Source organism: Rhinolophus ferrumequinum, chromosome 13 (assembly GCF_004115265.2).
Source record: "Rhinolophus ferrumequinum isolate MPI-CBG mRhiFer1 chromosome 13, mRhiFer1_v1.p, whole genome shotgun sequence".
Taxonomy (NCBI): Eukaryota; Metazoa; Chordata; class Mammalia; order Chiroptera; family Rhinolophidae; genus Rhinolophus; species Rhinolophus ferrumequinum.
In genome coordinates, this window is record NC_046296.1 from 37,632,090 (window position 1) to 37,647,952 (window position 15,863).

Consider the following 15,863-nt stretch of genomic DNA (forward strand, 5'->3'; position numbering starts at 1 on the left):
TAGATTCTAAATAATATCAAGAGTATTACTCTGAACAGTGAGCACTATATCCACTAAATGTGTGCTAATGAATGTCATACCCACCTTGCATAAGACTTTTTTTTTTTAATAGAAGAGACATAATTTTCTACTCATAGAGGCAGGAGTGCAATTAGTCTTTCTCTATCAGTTAAAAACTGTTTATAGTAATACACCAATCATTTGATTTTATATATCCAAATATGACTACATTCGGCATCTATTCTGCGTCCCCACCCTTACAAGTTACTCCCAGGTTATGGTTTGAATACGTGGGACAGCACACCTCTTCTCTACACAGATGTCTATCCAAGCTCTTATTCCATTAGATTGAGAGCAACTAAGAGGTGGGAATAAATTCCATTATATAGACTAGACTGTGAACAATGAAAGCAGGCTGACCATGTCTAGGGGGTCTCTAATCCTGACCATCTAAAGACAATGACCAAAACTCAGGTTTATGGAAAATGTGGCAAATGAGGCATCTCAACTATACTTTAAATGAGAAGGGATAAAAATAAAGGCTGAAAAGTGGGAAACACCAAGGAAGGCGGAAAATGCCATCTCTCTTTATCTCTACTGTCCCCAGGTCATTTTGGCAGGAATCTGCCATGTGCAGAGGGAAGGAGAATTCTGTGGGGAGACCCTTCTCTCGGTCTGAAATGTTTTTCTCCTGCCTTGGACTCCTGCTCAGTTTCAAAGCACACTCATGTGACCTTTTCTGTGACATCCTCCCCACGCCCTCCAGAAACTTCACTGCAACCCCACAGCGCTCTGTACAGGGCTCCCTGTAGGATCGTCCTGTCAGCATGGGGTCCATTCAAGTCATAAGTCTGAGAAGTTGGGTTTATATTTTTTTGCTGTTTTAAAAATGTTTATTTTTTTTTCTCCCTTATATTTTATCATGAAATTTTCAAACATACAAGTACAGAAACTTGGGGGGAAAAGTATAAAAAATATTTGTATATCCACGATCTCTATTCAATAATGAACATTTTACTATATTTGCCTTACTTACCTATGTGTATATATTTATCCTGAACAATGTAAAAGTAAATTTCAGACATTATAATACCTTACCCTAAGTACTTTGGCATTTATCTCCCCAAATTAGGATATTCTCCTAAATAATCACAATACCATTATCACACCTAGGAAAATGAACACTAATAAGGTTTCTGACACTGTCAATGTGCAGTGAGGTCTGTATGCATCTTGAAAGGAAAAGCTGTTTGCGTATGTTGCTCCCAGGTATGCTCTTTGTCAGACACAAGGTAAAGCTGAGCAGGACCACGACCTGTTCTTCAATAGCATCAGTAGCTGCAGTACAGTCACCCACCTTAGGATAAGGCCTGCAGAAATCACCATGGTTCTCCTCAAGTTCCTTGAGAAATGCTTGTAAAAATACACCTAATGAGACACCTTATGAGGGTTGTTTCTTTTTTCTCTTCCTGATTTCTCTTTTCCTAGATTTTCTAATTTTTTTTTAACAGTGGGGAGAATATTATAGTAAACTTTTCTCAAAGTAACTTTGAATTCCGTTAACTCCAATAGAGATGTTTCTTCACTTTCTAAATCACTGCAATGAAATATAAGGCAAGAAATATGAAGTTGCAAGATAACATGCCAGTACCCTGCCTTATGAAATATACTCTTAAGAGGAGATGGGGGTGGTAGACGAGGGTAAAAGGGATCAAACATATGGTGATGAAAGGAGAACTGACTCTGGGTGGTGAACACACGTGATATATAGATGATGTATTACAGAATTGTACACCTGAAACCTATGTAACTTTACTAACAATTGTCACCCCAATAAACTTTCATTTAAAAAAAAAAAGGGGAAGAAATACACTCGTAATTAACCTGATGGGTCTCTGTATTAAATGTATGTCAAAAAGCTTCACAGCATCTAGGCATATACCTACCAGATAATTCGTTAAAAATTGTTTTTGTGGTCATTTCTAAGAAGAGTTAGGCATTTAGCCCTTGGTCGGAAACATAATCCTATTTTATAAATGTTTCTGTGGAAAAACAGAATCATCTTAAATTTGACTTACTGTATCTTTTCTAGGAACATGGCCTTCACTGTGGGGAAGTCTCATGCAAAATCAAAGGGAATTTAATGGAGCTGCTTTTTCTAGAGCACATGGATTACTGCTGTTATAAACCGACGTGCAATTTAGGTGGTCAATATTGAACCCTAGATTGGATCCTTACCGAGTCACATTAAAAGCAGATGGCACTTACCAGACTGGCGCTGTGAACTGGCTCCTGCACAGCCTTCGCTGAGGCTTCTTCCTGGCCTGTAGCTTTCACCACAGACGCATTCTCCAGGGCCAGCCCAGCCACCTGCCCACTGCTTGTACTCTTCAGCTTATCTGCAATTCGCTGGTTTTCTTTCTCCAACTTGATTTTGGCTAATTGTGCTTCCAACATCCAATGTTCTTTTTCCTGCTCCAGTTTAGAAATCTTCTCCAAACTCTGCTGAACCTTGAAAGCAACAGAGAGTTCTGCACCTTAGAGGATAATGCAGATAAAACTTAGTGGCCAAAAAAAAAAAAAAAAAAGCAACCTTATAAATGTAAACCAAAACTACCTCACAGAGATGAAAACAAAAAAGCTTGACCCTGGCATAAGAAATGACTTATTCAACAGAATAAATAAAAAGCACTACCATAAATTAAGAAACTGAACTATAATAAAATAAAAAATCTCTATGCATCAAAAGCATCATTAAGAGAGCAGAAAGGAAAGCCACAAAGTAGACGAAGAAGCATGTATTCAATAGTGGAATAATACCCAGAACATATAAAGCACTTCTACAAATCAATAAGAACAAGATAGACAACCCAGCAGAGAAAAACAAACTAAAAAGACTTGAATAGGTACTTGAACAAGACTATAAACATAAAAAAGAAGGTATTCAATGTCACTATTAATCAAGAAAAAGCAATTTAAAACACCCAAATGACTAAAATTAAAAAGATATAAAATACAAAGGTGGGAATATTTAGGGAACAATTGTTAACTATCCTATAGTGTTCGGAGGAGTAGAATTTGGGACAAACACTGAAAAACTTTTTGGCAGGATCTTTTAAAAAGGAACATATAATGCTCTATGACCTAGCAATTCCCCTTCTAGGCATATACCCAACAGAAATGCATGCGTATTTACCAAAAGACATGTCATAGCAGCACTATGATAGCCAAATACTTGAAACTACCCAAATACTCATAAGCAGTAAGAATGGATAAATGATGTATATTCACACAATAGAATACTCAACAGCAATGAAAATGGACAGATTGCAACTACATTTAACATAAATGAATATTACAAATATAATGTCAAATGAAAGAAGCCAGACCTGAAAGAGTGTATACTGCATAACCTTGTTTAACAAAAAGTTCACAGCAGGCAACAAAACTAATCTATGATATGAGAGTGCAGGATAATTGTTATCTTTGGTGGTGAGGAGAGTCGTAATCGCAAAGAGGCATGAGGAAGACTTCTGGGGTCCTAGCAACTTTTTTACAGGTATACCTTACATAAAGAAATAAAGAAAGGTTCTTTTTTAAAAATGTTATCTAGGTGCTGGTTACCTTAGTGTGTTTACTTGTGAAAATTCATTGGGATATATATTAATGATTTGCAGACTTTTAAGTATGTTATATACTTCAATAAGAAGTTGAAAAAAACAAAACAACTAATTCTCAGGGCAAATAAAAGCTTGAGAATTACATAAAAGTAAAATTTTATAGTGAATTCTAAATATTTTATCAACTATCATGGTTGAGCAACAAGCAAGTACCAGGCACTTGTGCATGGCACTTTCCTCCCGTTATCTCACCAAGGCCTCCTAACAGTCTGACAGTTCTCATTTCTCAAAGAAGAGAACTAACGCTCCTAGCAGCTCAACCACCTGCTAAGCTAGCAAATGAGAGAGCCAGGATTTGGGACCCCATCTGTCTGGCTCACACATCTGATTCTTTTCACTACATCACACTGCCTCCCATTGGCTCAATTTATCCTTAAAAGACCATCAAAGGTAGACAGTATCCTCACTTTAGAGAGGAAGGGCGGGAGACCAGAGGGCTTATCAGACTAGCCTGCAATGGCAGAGTGGGAAAAGCTATAGCATTGAAGTCATACGATTCCGCCACTTACTAGTTACTTTGGATAAATCTGCTTCATTTCTTTGAGTTTTACTTTCCTCATATAAAATAAGAAGAAAATCCAAAATCAATTTTTTAGATATTCCACATTTTATTGTTTGTCTCAGGAATTATTCTGTGGATAAAATTTTCAGTTCCAATATCACAGAATACTAATGTTGAAAAGATAAGTGATATATGTCCAATGAAAATAAGGTCAGCATAGTAAAATATTATTTCAGATGAGTTTAATTTGGTTCTCTTTAAAATAAACATTTCCAAAATTAAAAGCCAGTATTAAAGCAAATAAATCTCTGACAAAAACTAAACTGGTGTAAAGCTGTACCAGCTTGGGAAAAAGACAGTACCTCCTTACGTCTGCCTGCCCCCAAATTCAATTGACGAACTGAATACTGAAATGTTTTCATTCCTTAATATTTCATTAGTAAGAAATAAAATAACTCGGCCTTTTAAGCCTCTTCTTTTGCTCGGCCTGCTCCAAACCTTTTGGAGTGTACTTTTTCTCCTAATAATGCCACCTTGGGCCCTTGAGCCATTCTCTACTGCTGGAGTCGTTTCTATTTCTTTGAAGTGTACTATCCCTTCTAATAAACTATTCTTTCACCACTTTAAAAAGAAAGAAAGAAAATAACTCACTAAGTTTCTAGCCCCTCTCCCCTTTTGCTTCATTATTTCAGACATTTAAATCTAGTGCCTAAAGAAAGAATGAATCATCGTGGCTGAGGTGTGTTGATATTATTTTACTGAAAATTGTTAACACCAATTGAGTCAAATGACTCATTTAGAGTATCAACAAATATTTTTCAAAGAATTATGCTAATGGTGCTTTTTAGCATGTGTTAAATAATCAACTAACTTTACATATTTACTTATATAGCCTTTCAAATCACCCTGCGTATGTTAAAAACCTTTGCCAGGGGATTTAACAGTTATGCTCTTTAACAAGTACCATGATTTCCCAGGTGCCATACCTGTTGTGCAAGGCCTTCTCGACTTTCAGTAGAGCTAAGAAGGATTCGGCGGTTTGCCAGTGCTTCCTCATAAGGCACAGACTCTGAGAGGGGCTATGGAAAAAGCATCGTAAGAATTAAAGAAAAAGATCTTATCATCCCTCTGATCCTACATATACAAATAAGAATACTAAATGAGGTTTGATAGTAAGTTCAGATGTATGCTAGCATAGACTATTATTACTTTTAATACATGTGGAGGGAACTTTTTTTTTTAAGAAAGAAAAATAAGGAAAGGGAGCTTGTTACAAGCTACAGTAACTAAAACCATATTGACTTGCACCAAAATAGAAAGACAAAGGAATAGGACAGAAAATCTAGAAACAAAGACATATACAAAAATGTATTATGTGACAAATGTTGAATTTTTAAGTCAGTGAAGAAAGGGTACACTGGCTAAATGGTGCAAGGACAACCAGCTATTAATTCAGAAAAATAAGTATTGAGATCCTTACTTTTGTACCGTGTATCAGAATAAATAAATTCAAGATGGATTGAAGATCTCAATCTGAAAATTTAGACTGCAGAAATACTGGAAGAAAATATAGGTGACCATCTCTATAATCATGGAAAGTGCCCTGACTTTCCAAGATTACCCTTACTGAGAATCACTACCCTGAAGAAAAAGACTAGTTTGAGGACATAAAAATTAAAACTTCTATTTTGAAAAATTACTACAGTAAACTGAGGAAAAAGCATTTCCAATATAAATACAAAATTAAAACCCTCAATATAGAGAGCTTTCAACCGTAATAGAAGCATTTATTTAAAACCAGGTAAATGGAAGTTGACAGAATAAATATTAATGATAAATAAATATTAATGATATAATAAATATTAACTTTATGAAAGGATGTTCCACTTTGGTAATAAGCAAATAAATATAAATTAAAATAACAACAAAGAAGCTTGTTTTTTCTGAGATTGACAAATACTAAATTTATGGGTTAAATTTGTACTTCTATTAATGGTAAACTATGAATAGGTAACCTTCCTGAAGTGCGGTCTGGAAAAATGTGTCAAAATTTGAAACATTCACAGACTTTGAACCAGCAATTCTATTTTTACGAATTAATCTCAAAGATATAATTAAAATAATTATACAAATATTAGACAAATAGGGAAATAGGTATCTTTATACATCGCTGCAAGTGCAAAACAGTATAGCCACTCTTACGAGCAATTTGGCAACAAATATTAAAACTTACAACGTGCAAACCACATGATCCAGAACATTCCACTTCTGGATCCATACATGTGCCCAAGGAGACATTTACAAAGCTATCCACTGCAGTATTATTATAACAGTAAAAAACTGGAATCAACCTAAATGACCACCAACAAGAGAATACCTAAATGAACCATGAAACACCCATATTATAGAATTCTATACTATATTTAAAAAGGATATACTGGCCACCATATGTAATGATATAGACAGAGCTCTAAAACATTTTAAATGAAAAAAGCAAGTTGCACAATGAAACAGGCATTTAGGTTAAAAAAAATAAAAAAGAATACTCTATATATTCTGTATTGTCTATAGGGTTATATAGATGCATATAAATATTCCAAAAGAGTCTGGAAGGTCACACACCAAACCGATAACAGTATTTATCTCTGGAGACGAAGTAGAATTAGACATTGTAATTTACCTGTAATGTTCTAATGTAACCTAAGAATGTATTTATGTATTATCTCTAACTAAAAGTTAAAAAGAAATAAGAAGAAAAAGGTAAAAACAAAGGCACAAAGTTGCATGTGCTAGAATATCCATTGTAGTATTGCACATAACAATGAAAAACAGGATAAAAATCCACTAGAAATAGATTAATTAAATTATTACACATTTACAAAATGAAATACTATAGAGGTATTAAAGGATAGCAATTTATATTAGGTTGGTGCAAAAGTAATTGCGGTTTTTGCAGTTATTTTTAACCTTTTAAACCGCAATTACTTTTGCACCAACCTAATATTTATAGATATACATTTTTTGATATATAAAGATATGCATGCTGCATTAAGAAGGAAAAAAACAGATTCTAAAACAGCGTATGTATCCAGATACACTGCTTTTTATAGCATGTGTGTCTGTGTGCACACAGACACACATTAAACTTGTTTTGGACATAGATACTCATATACTCCAACAAAGTTTAAGAGTAGCAAGCTTTGGGTGATGGGATTTGGGGTGACCATAATTGTCTTCTTCAAGTACTGCTATATCTTCTCATTTCTTTTTTGCAATGATTGTGTGTTCTTACTATGTTCAGATAAAAATCATAAATGTATTTCAATTATTTTTTGATCAATACAAGTTTAAGATTTTTCTGGTTTGACACTTATGGGCTGCCTCGCCCTGAACACTCTACCAGGCACTGGGGACATGAGTCCAACATGGCCTATGCATATATCATCTGTCAGGGAAGGTTTAGGTCTCTGTCACCTCCTCCTCCCCAAAGACCCCCAACACCCAACACCAACTACTTGTGCCTCAAAATTGTGTGAAACCTAAATAATATGAACTGTGCAAAGACTCGTGCCATTCTCTGGAATTATTTCTGATGTTTCCTCTGATTTAAATGGTAACAGCAGCTCACAAACCTTTCTCAAAGCTTTCATATAGGCAGCAGCTTTTTTCTTGTACTGCAGCATGCATTCGGCTGAAAGAGGGCTGATGAATCCACTTGCTGCCTTAGGCCCATAGCTCAATGAAGCACTGAAGTAGTCCACATTGTTGCTGAAGAAAGATGCAATCTAAATGAAGTGTAACAAGAAGATAGATTTTGTTTTCCAATAGTGTATCTAAAATATATATCTAACAGCTTTTGAAGCAAAGTTAAAGATACTGAGAACAGAAATGAAAATGCAGCACCTGCCCAAAAGCCCACATTTATTTATTTGAGAATTCCTAGGCAATGATTTACAGTAAAAAGGCAGTAACAGTATAAATATTGAGACCAGACTTCTGACAGGTCTTAATCTAGACAATTTTTATTCTTCCTGAAAACCAAAACTGATTCCGATTGATTTAGAATGTTCCTGGACGATGCTCATGAGCTCTCGACCTCATTAATTCTGCCGCTGCTCTCAAAATACACATATTTTGGTTTACACATTCCATTTGTATTTTAATTTTGAATGTTTCATGTTCCAGTATAAGCTATGACACAGGCACCTTGAATATGTAATGTCTACTTAAATTTAATTCTGTAAATCTCCATCTGTACATTACAAATAAAATGGACGGACAATTAAGCAGACCTCTGTCATTTTCCGATGAAACATTTACTAAATCTACATTAGCAGCCACAAAGATCCATGACTGCAATTTTGCTGAGCCATGATTTTGAATCTGGTGAAATGGTGGCATAAATAAAAATGTCTAAGAGAAGTCTTAGCCAGAAATAGTACAGTCTTGGGTATCTTCAAGAGTAGTCTATGTTGATAAATAAGAAAAAGTGACTTATGAAAGAGTATTCTCCCTTGGCAAAAATTGCTCAACAGGCAGACAATTAATTACTAATGGCCTGAAAGGTTACATTTTTCATTAATATTTTACTTTGTCAAATGAAATTCTATGTTATGTAGTATTCAAGAAAATGAGGACTCTAAAAATCTTGATCTATCAATTCCTTGTGAATAACATGGACAATCATTTACACAGTGTTTGCATTTAGGTCATGGTAACATAAGTGAGGTTTATTTTCTTTCCTTTTTCTAATATGTCTACATTTCCCAAATGTTCTTTAATATGCATATGTTACAGTTTCCCACTGGGTTTTTTTTTTAATTACAAACAATAAAATTTATTTTAATCGTGCTCGCTTCGGCAGCACATATACTAAAATTTATTTTAATCAAATCACATTAGCTAAGTATTAAGCTATCACAAATGTACATTAATTCAGATACTTATTTTAGTTAAAAACCATTTATAAAAAATTCGCACCAAAGATCAACTACCTTTCCTCGAAACATTTTAAGGTTTCAGGGAAAGCAAATCTAAAATAAGCTATGAGTATACAGGTATTTAATATTCTAGTTCTCATAAAACATGGCAAATACAGAGACTCCTATAAAACGCCAACATCTCCTTTTCTGGATTTTTTCTTAATTGAATCAAAGTTAGAATTATCCTCAGAAAGCTTCCAGCCTGCCTGTAGGTAAAAGAATTAAAATGGAGGCAGCAGGGATGGTGTTCTAGCTGAGGAATCCTGTAGGCACAGATCTGTGAGCTGACAGAACCTCAAGACAACACCTTTTAATTATGACCTCAAACTACAGCAAACTGTCACCACCAGTCTCAGTTTGGGAAGGATGACACTGACTATCTGACATAATTTATAATCCACTAAAAAAAAATTTGTTTCAGTTATGGTCAACATGTCAGAAAAATAATGGTATACAAACAGAGGTGGAGATTAGCATTTCCTTGAGAAATTGTGGAGTCTGTTAAAATAAATGGGCTAAGATAATCCTGAATACAGTCCTTTTAGTTTTATAGATGTGGGTAATTCTCACAGAAATCTTAATCTCTAGAGCCGTTGGTGATAGCCATATGAACATTTATGGCATTCTTAGAACATGACTTCCGCTGAAACTAGATATCCAAGATGGAACAAGCTTTAAAGAAACTGCACTTTGGTCATTTTAATGATAATAATTAAGTACTTCATGATCCAAATGATCATTATCGAATATTAACAGTTCAATGAAAAGACACATGTTGAAGTCACTTTAAAAGTACTTGTTAAGGTACAGAACCACAGAGGTAGCATGACTACAAGTGTTACCAAAACATTAACAAAAAGCTTGGGGGAAAAACACTCAAAATATTAACAGAATATTTTTATTTTTTATGTATCCCAATTGCTAAATAGCAGACCTTCGGTATCCACAAGGATCAATACTGAGACCAAGTAGGATCTTTAAATCATCAAATATTTCATTAAAACATAAAGAGTGAGTGATCCACTTACTCATCACAAATGCTTAATAATAACTATCATATTGTTTTAAGTACTGGGTAGGGAGGAAGAAAAGATAGGCAACTTTATTTTACAAAAAAGTCTTTTATTCCAAAATCCTTTTACAGATCAACTTTCCTATGTCATTCAAGGAAAAAAAAAAGGAGCGTATTTAAGAATTGAATTTAATATCAATATAAACCAGAGAAAAATTACCTTTCCTGCTCCATTTGTTAATGCCATTACTGATGAGAGGATACAGTCATTTGTTGTTATGAGCTTCTGTGTTGCTGTTGGAAGTTCATGCTCTATTGTTGCTTTTTGACTATAATGTTTGGAAATATCTATAAAAGCAATCAATGAGAACTCATTACTACCTATATACTAGATAACTAGCAGATTAATTTCTCATATCTACTGTTAGAAATTTACGAAGTAAATTTGACAAAAAATGGTCCTAAATATCAAGATTGTGCTGAATACCAATTAGGTCATAAATCCACATGGAAAGACAGAGAGAAGTGAGGGTCTCTTAACACCATCCTGTTATTTCCATTATAGCCACCACCTAGTGGGTCTGATTCTCCCTCATTTGAATGTTAACGCTAGTGTTGGGTAAATGACCCTGACCAGTATTTACCAGTTAAAAATCCTGATCTGATAGTCCAACAGACACAAATGACAATTTATCTCATAGTTACATCAGCAAACCATGAGGCCGGAACAGAACAGCTAACATAAGCATGATGTCCCACAATTCTTATTAGACCTTAGCTAGTTTGCTAATACACACTCCTAACAACGAGAAATGTTTGCACAGCCAAATAAGGATTGGATACTCCAGTGTCTGGCTTCATGTGCTATTGCCTTTAGTCCAAGAATGTTACAACCGAGGCTTTTGGTTAGAGAAGCATAAGAGAGAGGCTTAGATATAAACATGTTAAGAGAAACTACAGTAGGTGAAACTAGCCAAACAGCTAAGCTTGGGGTTTTCTGGGTCTCTCAGAAACAGAATGATTTTGTCTTGGAAATATGGGAAAATGGGAGAATTAGTAAGACAATGTTGATGTATAAGGAAGGGTAATTACAGTTTTCAATAATAAAGCATTTACAATACAGCCTCCTTTAAAGTTGTTTCGAACAGTTCTGTTGTAACAGTATTATCATTCCCAACAAAGCTGAAAGTAAATCATACAATATGAAAATTAATTTTTATAGCAGGTGTGTATATAGAGACTTTCATTTTTTCAGAATCAAGAAATTTAATTGCTTTTAGACTAGAGATAGTTAAGAGGAAATAAGACTATTTAGAAAGAGATGCTATTTGAGATTTAACCTAATATGATCATGATATTTTAACACAAAATTACTCTTTTATGAATAAAATTTTTTACTAAAATTTAAAAACTAGGGAATTGTTTTATTCATGTATTTTATATATATATATACATATACATATATATACACACACACATATAAACAACTTAAAATTAACATATTTTAGATTTATAGAAAAGTTACAGAGAGTTTCTGTTACCCAATTTTCCCTATCGTTAACATCTTACATTACTATGGTACAGTTTCACAGCAAAGGAACCAACTAATGGATACATCACTATTATGTTTAATATATGGTATTTTTAAAAATACATGATTATCCTCTACATATTCATACGATATCAATGTGAATAAAAATTCTACTGGAACGTTGAACATTTTTTGTAGGCTGAACTTGCTAACCCCTAATGCAGATATTTTCTCTCTATACACCAAAGAAAGTTTTATTCAATATTTTACAGGAAGTGTACGATGCTACAGTACAACTTGGTTGGTAGGCAATCTTGGTTGATTGGTAGGTGACTCAGATACTTATGAAAGACACACAATACTAAGAACACTTACATGGCTTCTATTGCACAGTCTGACAATAATAATGCTCCCAATTCAATTGTTTACTTTTTATTGAGTCCAAATATTTTTATTATTTAGGGTGTTCCTTGACATTAAATTTAACTCCAAAAAGAACAAAGAAATCATGTGACCTAGAACAGAGCTTTATTTATTTATTTTATTTTTTTTATTTTATCTCTCTTATGAGTCTACCTGCTTTAGAGCTGAGACTAAAGATCAACAATTCTAACTTAGAATGCCCCTTCTTAAAAGATTAATTCACGGGGCCGGCCTGGTGGCTCAGACAGTTGGAGCTCCGTGCTCCTAACTCCGAGGTTGCCGGTTCGATTCCCACATGGGCCAGTGGGGTCTCATCCACAAGGTTGCTGGTTCAATTCCTCGAGTCCCACAAGGGATGGGGTGGGAACACATTTTTATAAATTTCTCTCTCTCTTTTTATACTGAGACCAGCCTGCCTTCTTGCCTCCCAACTGATATCAAGCAACTATTCAGGGCAAAGCAGGAAGGGAAGAGGTTTGAAACTTGAGTTCTCTTAAACACAAAGCTTCTTCTGTTAATGCCAGTTAATGCTCGCTCTGAGTTTTCATGAGATACACAATAGTCTTCCAAGCAAGGCAAAGAGATTTGAAATGCAAACCTAGCAATAGGACCCCATGCTCTTGTCAACCATCCTTCATGTTTCTCAACATTCTCTTTTTATATTCTGTGCATTTTCAAGGACAGAAACAAGTGAAGGCATAAAGGGAGCCTAAGGAGCCTCTGATCCCCCCACAATCTCTACCAGCTCATGCTAAATAACAACAGTAACAGTCTTTGATTTGGACCACTTGGTAAGTCTTCTCAACCTTATGTAATGTATGAACAAAAGCATCCTTAGGAAACCTTGTATGTCATAGATGAAATAAAATAGAAACAGAAATAAAATGAGGATATTTTTAATGTAAATGAAGTTTTAAGACCCCCCTCATTAGATAGCTACCCTCCATTGCTCTAGCCCCTCCATTACAGGAATGGTGGCAGAAACCACTAGCAGGAACAAAGCATGTATCGCCACAGGCAAATTTAGGAAAAGAAAGACAAAAAACCTGTAGCCAAGAGCTACCTGTGGTTTCAGTGGCCTACTTCTACGTTAAGTAAAATTCCGGAATAGAGGACTACTTAAGTCTGAGCTCCCGAAATCAAAAGCTGCACAGGAAAAAGGCAACAACCAGTCCCTTAAATTTTCTATAGACCAGACTAGGTTTTGCAGGGTTGGGATTGACTATTGTCACCTGCCACCAAGACTGTCTATTCAAGCTGTGATTCCTTCAACCAAGGCTAGCTCCAGGGGCAGAGTGACTTTTAAATTGCCTTATAACTGAAGACAAGCCACAGGAAGGACCACTGTCCATACTGAATCATAAGATGGTGCAGGGTAATACCGCTGGGAATGAGAATGATTCCCAGTGTCCATCTATAGAAGGACCCCAAACATACCCACCTTATACACACTACCAAATACAGTTTTCTAAGATTTTAAAAATTATTTTCTGTGAAACTAGTAATTGGTCACTGTTAACTAAACACCACAATGAATAAATAATCTAGGCACCTGGGCTATTTTCAATAATCCTTAATAATTGCTCCTGCCCTCTCCCCCTTCTCCCACCCCAACAGTTGTCAAAATGAAAAGAAAGAAGAAAACCTTGTAGCCATGCAGAGCTACAGATTAGAAATTTTCAGGACTCAGAATCACATGCTCAGAAGCATATGAAATGCCCTTCAGTAGACCACAGTCTTAGAAGCACACATGCAACCGAAAACTGTCCAAAGCTGTAAAACAGACTTTCATTTCTTAAAGCTCTACTGAACAAAACAGGACTTAAAACAGTCACTTTACACATAAAAATACATAGGTTGGTGGAAAGTTAGTGCACTCTTGTGGGAACTTTAAACCTTGGTTTCCTCAATTCCTTTACGCTTAGGCTCTAACAAGTGCCATGTATTTTGCTAAATGCCTCTGAATAGCATGTATGGTTTGATAAAATTCACACACCTGCCCTAAGTCAGTGTAATGTAATTTTGGCTAGCTTACTGCGCATTACGGGTTTCTCTTCAGCACTTTGTTTACCTTCAGAAATGAAGCAGATGGGAAAAGCAGAAGGCAGTGAGCTGTGCACGTCAACATAAGCCAAATGCTACTAAGCCTTTATCTGGGGTCTAATAGCCTTGGCCGTATTTGTTTAAATTTCATTCAGACAGATCTGACAAAGGGGGATGAAGGATTTAAGCTTACCTTTCATGACATCATGAAATCCATGCAGAGCAGCACCAACATTTGTTAAAACGGAACTGTAGTTTGTCCGAAGGAGTCCGTCTGGCTCCGTACCTAGGAAAACCAAAGTCACAAACCTAAGCATTTTCCCAGAAGATTTCATCTGAAAAACTGACAGCCCACCATCTCCCTCTACTTTTGGGAAGAAAGAGAATGAAGACCACTTGTGATACGTTGAAAATAATGGCTCTTAAAATCACTGCACACACATTCAGATTTAACTGTGATAAATATAGTCACATCTAAATGATCTGCATCCCTTATGTCCACAAACATTTTTAAATAAGAATCAAAATTAAATTGCTTGGCAGGATTATATTTTTCGTGGTTCTTTTGGAAATGAATGTCTTTGTGAATTTTCACCTTGTTACTATATAACACATTTCTCATTTTATTCTTTTCCTACACACTATTTTTTGATGAACATCACTAAAAACTGTATTATTCAAACATCACAGAGTTCTACTTCTGGCACGACAGCAGGAGCAGCTGCACAGACCTGCTCTCCAGCACAACTAGTGAAAATTATTTAAAAACAACCATTTAAAACTTTTGAAGTGGTCCTAAGAACATACAGCAAATGAGGAAGCACTCAAGAAAAATCTGTAACAATTTGGTAAGAACAGAGAGTGTCTGTGGTATTTGACCCACTCCCTCCCATCCCTCACCAGCTCATAAGCTAGAAATCCCACTCCAGACTGGCACGGGCCAAGACCACAGGACTCTCTCTCCCCTAACTCCCAGCTGGAGGGCTGCATTTCTCATCTTGCCTCCAGGTACCTGCTGCTGAGGCTACGTTCTGGGAAAGCACGACTGAGAGGTAAGGGTTCCATTCCCTCACCCAGCCCCAACTCCTGAGATGGAGGCTCTACCTGGGCACAGTGCTGCTGAGAATCTGGGGTCCTGGGCACCCATGCCCCAGCTCATCAACGGGAGTTCCACGCTGCAAGCCAAGAAGATATGGGCTGCTGTCCTACCCCTCCATAAGCGCTCTGCTACTAATTCAGGGGTGCCACTCTGAGAAAAGTAGATCACTGTCCCCAACCCCAGCAACAGAACCATGCACAGCTCAGAGATTTAGCCCAAGTAGGAAGCAGGCCTTAAAAGAGAAAGCTCTGAATCTCTTTCAAAAGGAACTGACTTAATTTGCAACAGAGTGGAGAAGTTCACGCCTAAGGGTGCTCTAAAAAATGATGGAGCTTGTAGTGAAAGCAAGTAAGAGGAAATTGGTAGATTCATTAACAATATAAGGTAAACTGTAGGTTGGTTGGTTTACCAGAAAGAACCAGAGAAAGAAACAGCTAAGAAGAGCCCTCCTGGGGTCAGAATAAATCTCAAACACTGATCTCAAAAACTATACCTGCTAGGTATATGCTAAGTCCAAAACTAACTATACCTATCAAGGGGCCTAAATGTATTGCATCAGTCTGTGGTGCAAGTTTTGCCACCGACACATTG

At 35.9% G+C, this 15,863-nt stretch overlaps 1 protein-coding gene across 2 annotated transcripts in view; it reads right to left on the reverse strand.

Annotated features, from left to right (window-relative positions):
* PPP1R21 (protein phosphatase 1 regulatory subunit 21) overlaps nucleotides 1-15,863 on the reverse strand; it is a 54,836-nt gene that overhangs the window by 8,847 nt on the left and 30,126 nt on the right. For both annotated transcript variants that reach the window (XM_033125307.1, XM_033125308.1), the window contains exons 13-17: nucleotides 14,367-14,459; nucleotides 10,397-10,524; nucleotides 7,815-7,967; nucleotides 5,169-5,261; nucleotides 2,269-2,511 (exon numbers count right to left, since the gene is read on the reverse strand). In XM_033125307.1, the coding sequence (XP_032981198.1) occupies nucleotides 2,269-2,511; nucleotides 5,169-5,261; nucleotides 7,815-7,967; nucleotides 10,397-10,524; nucleotides 14,367-14,459 (710 nt within the window). The remainder of the gene's footprint in view (nucleotides 1-2,268; nucleotides 2,512-5,168; nucleotides 5,262-7,814; nucleotides 7,968-10,396; nucleotides 10,525-14,366; nucleotides 14,460-15,863) is intronic.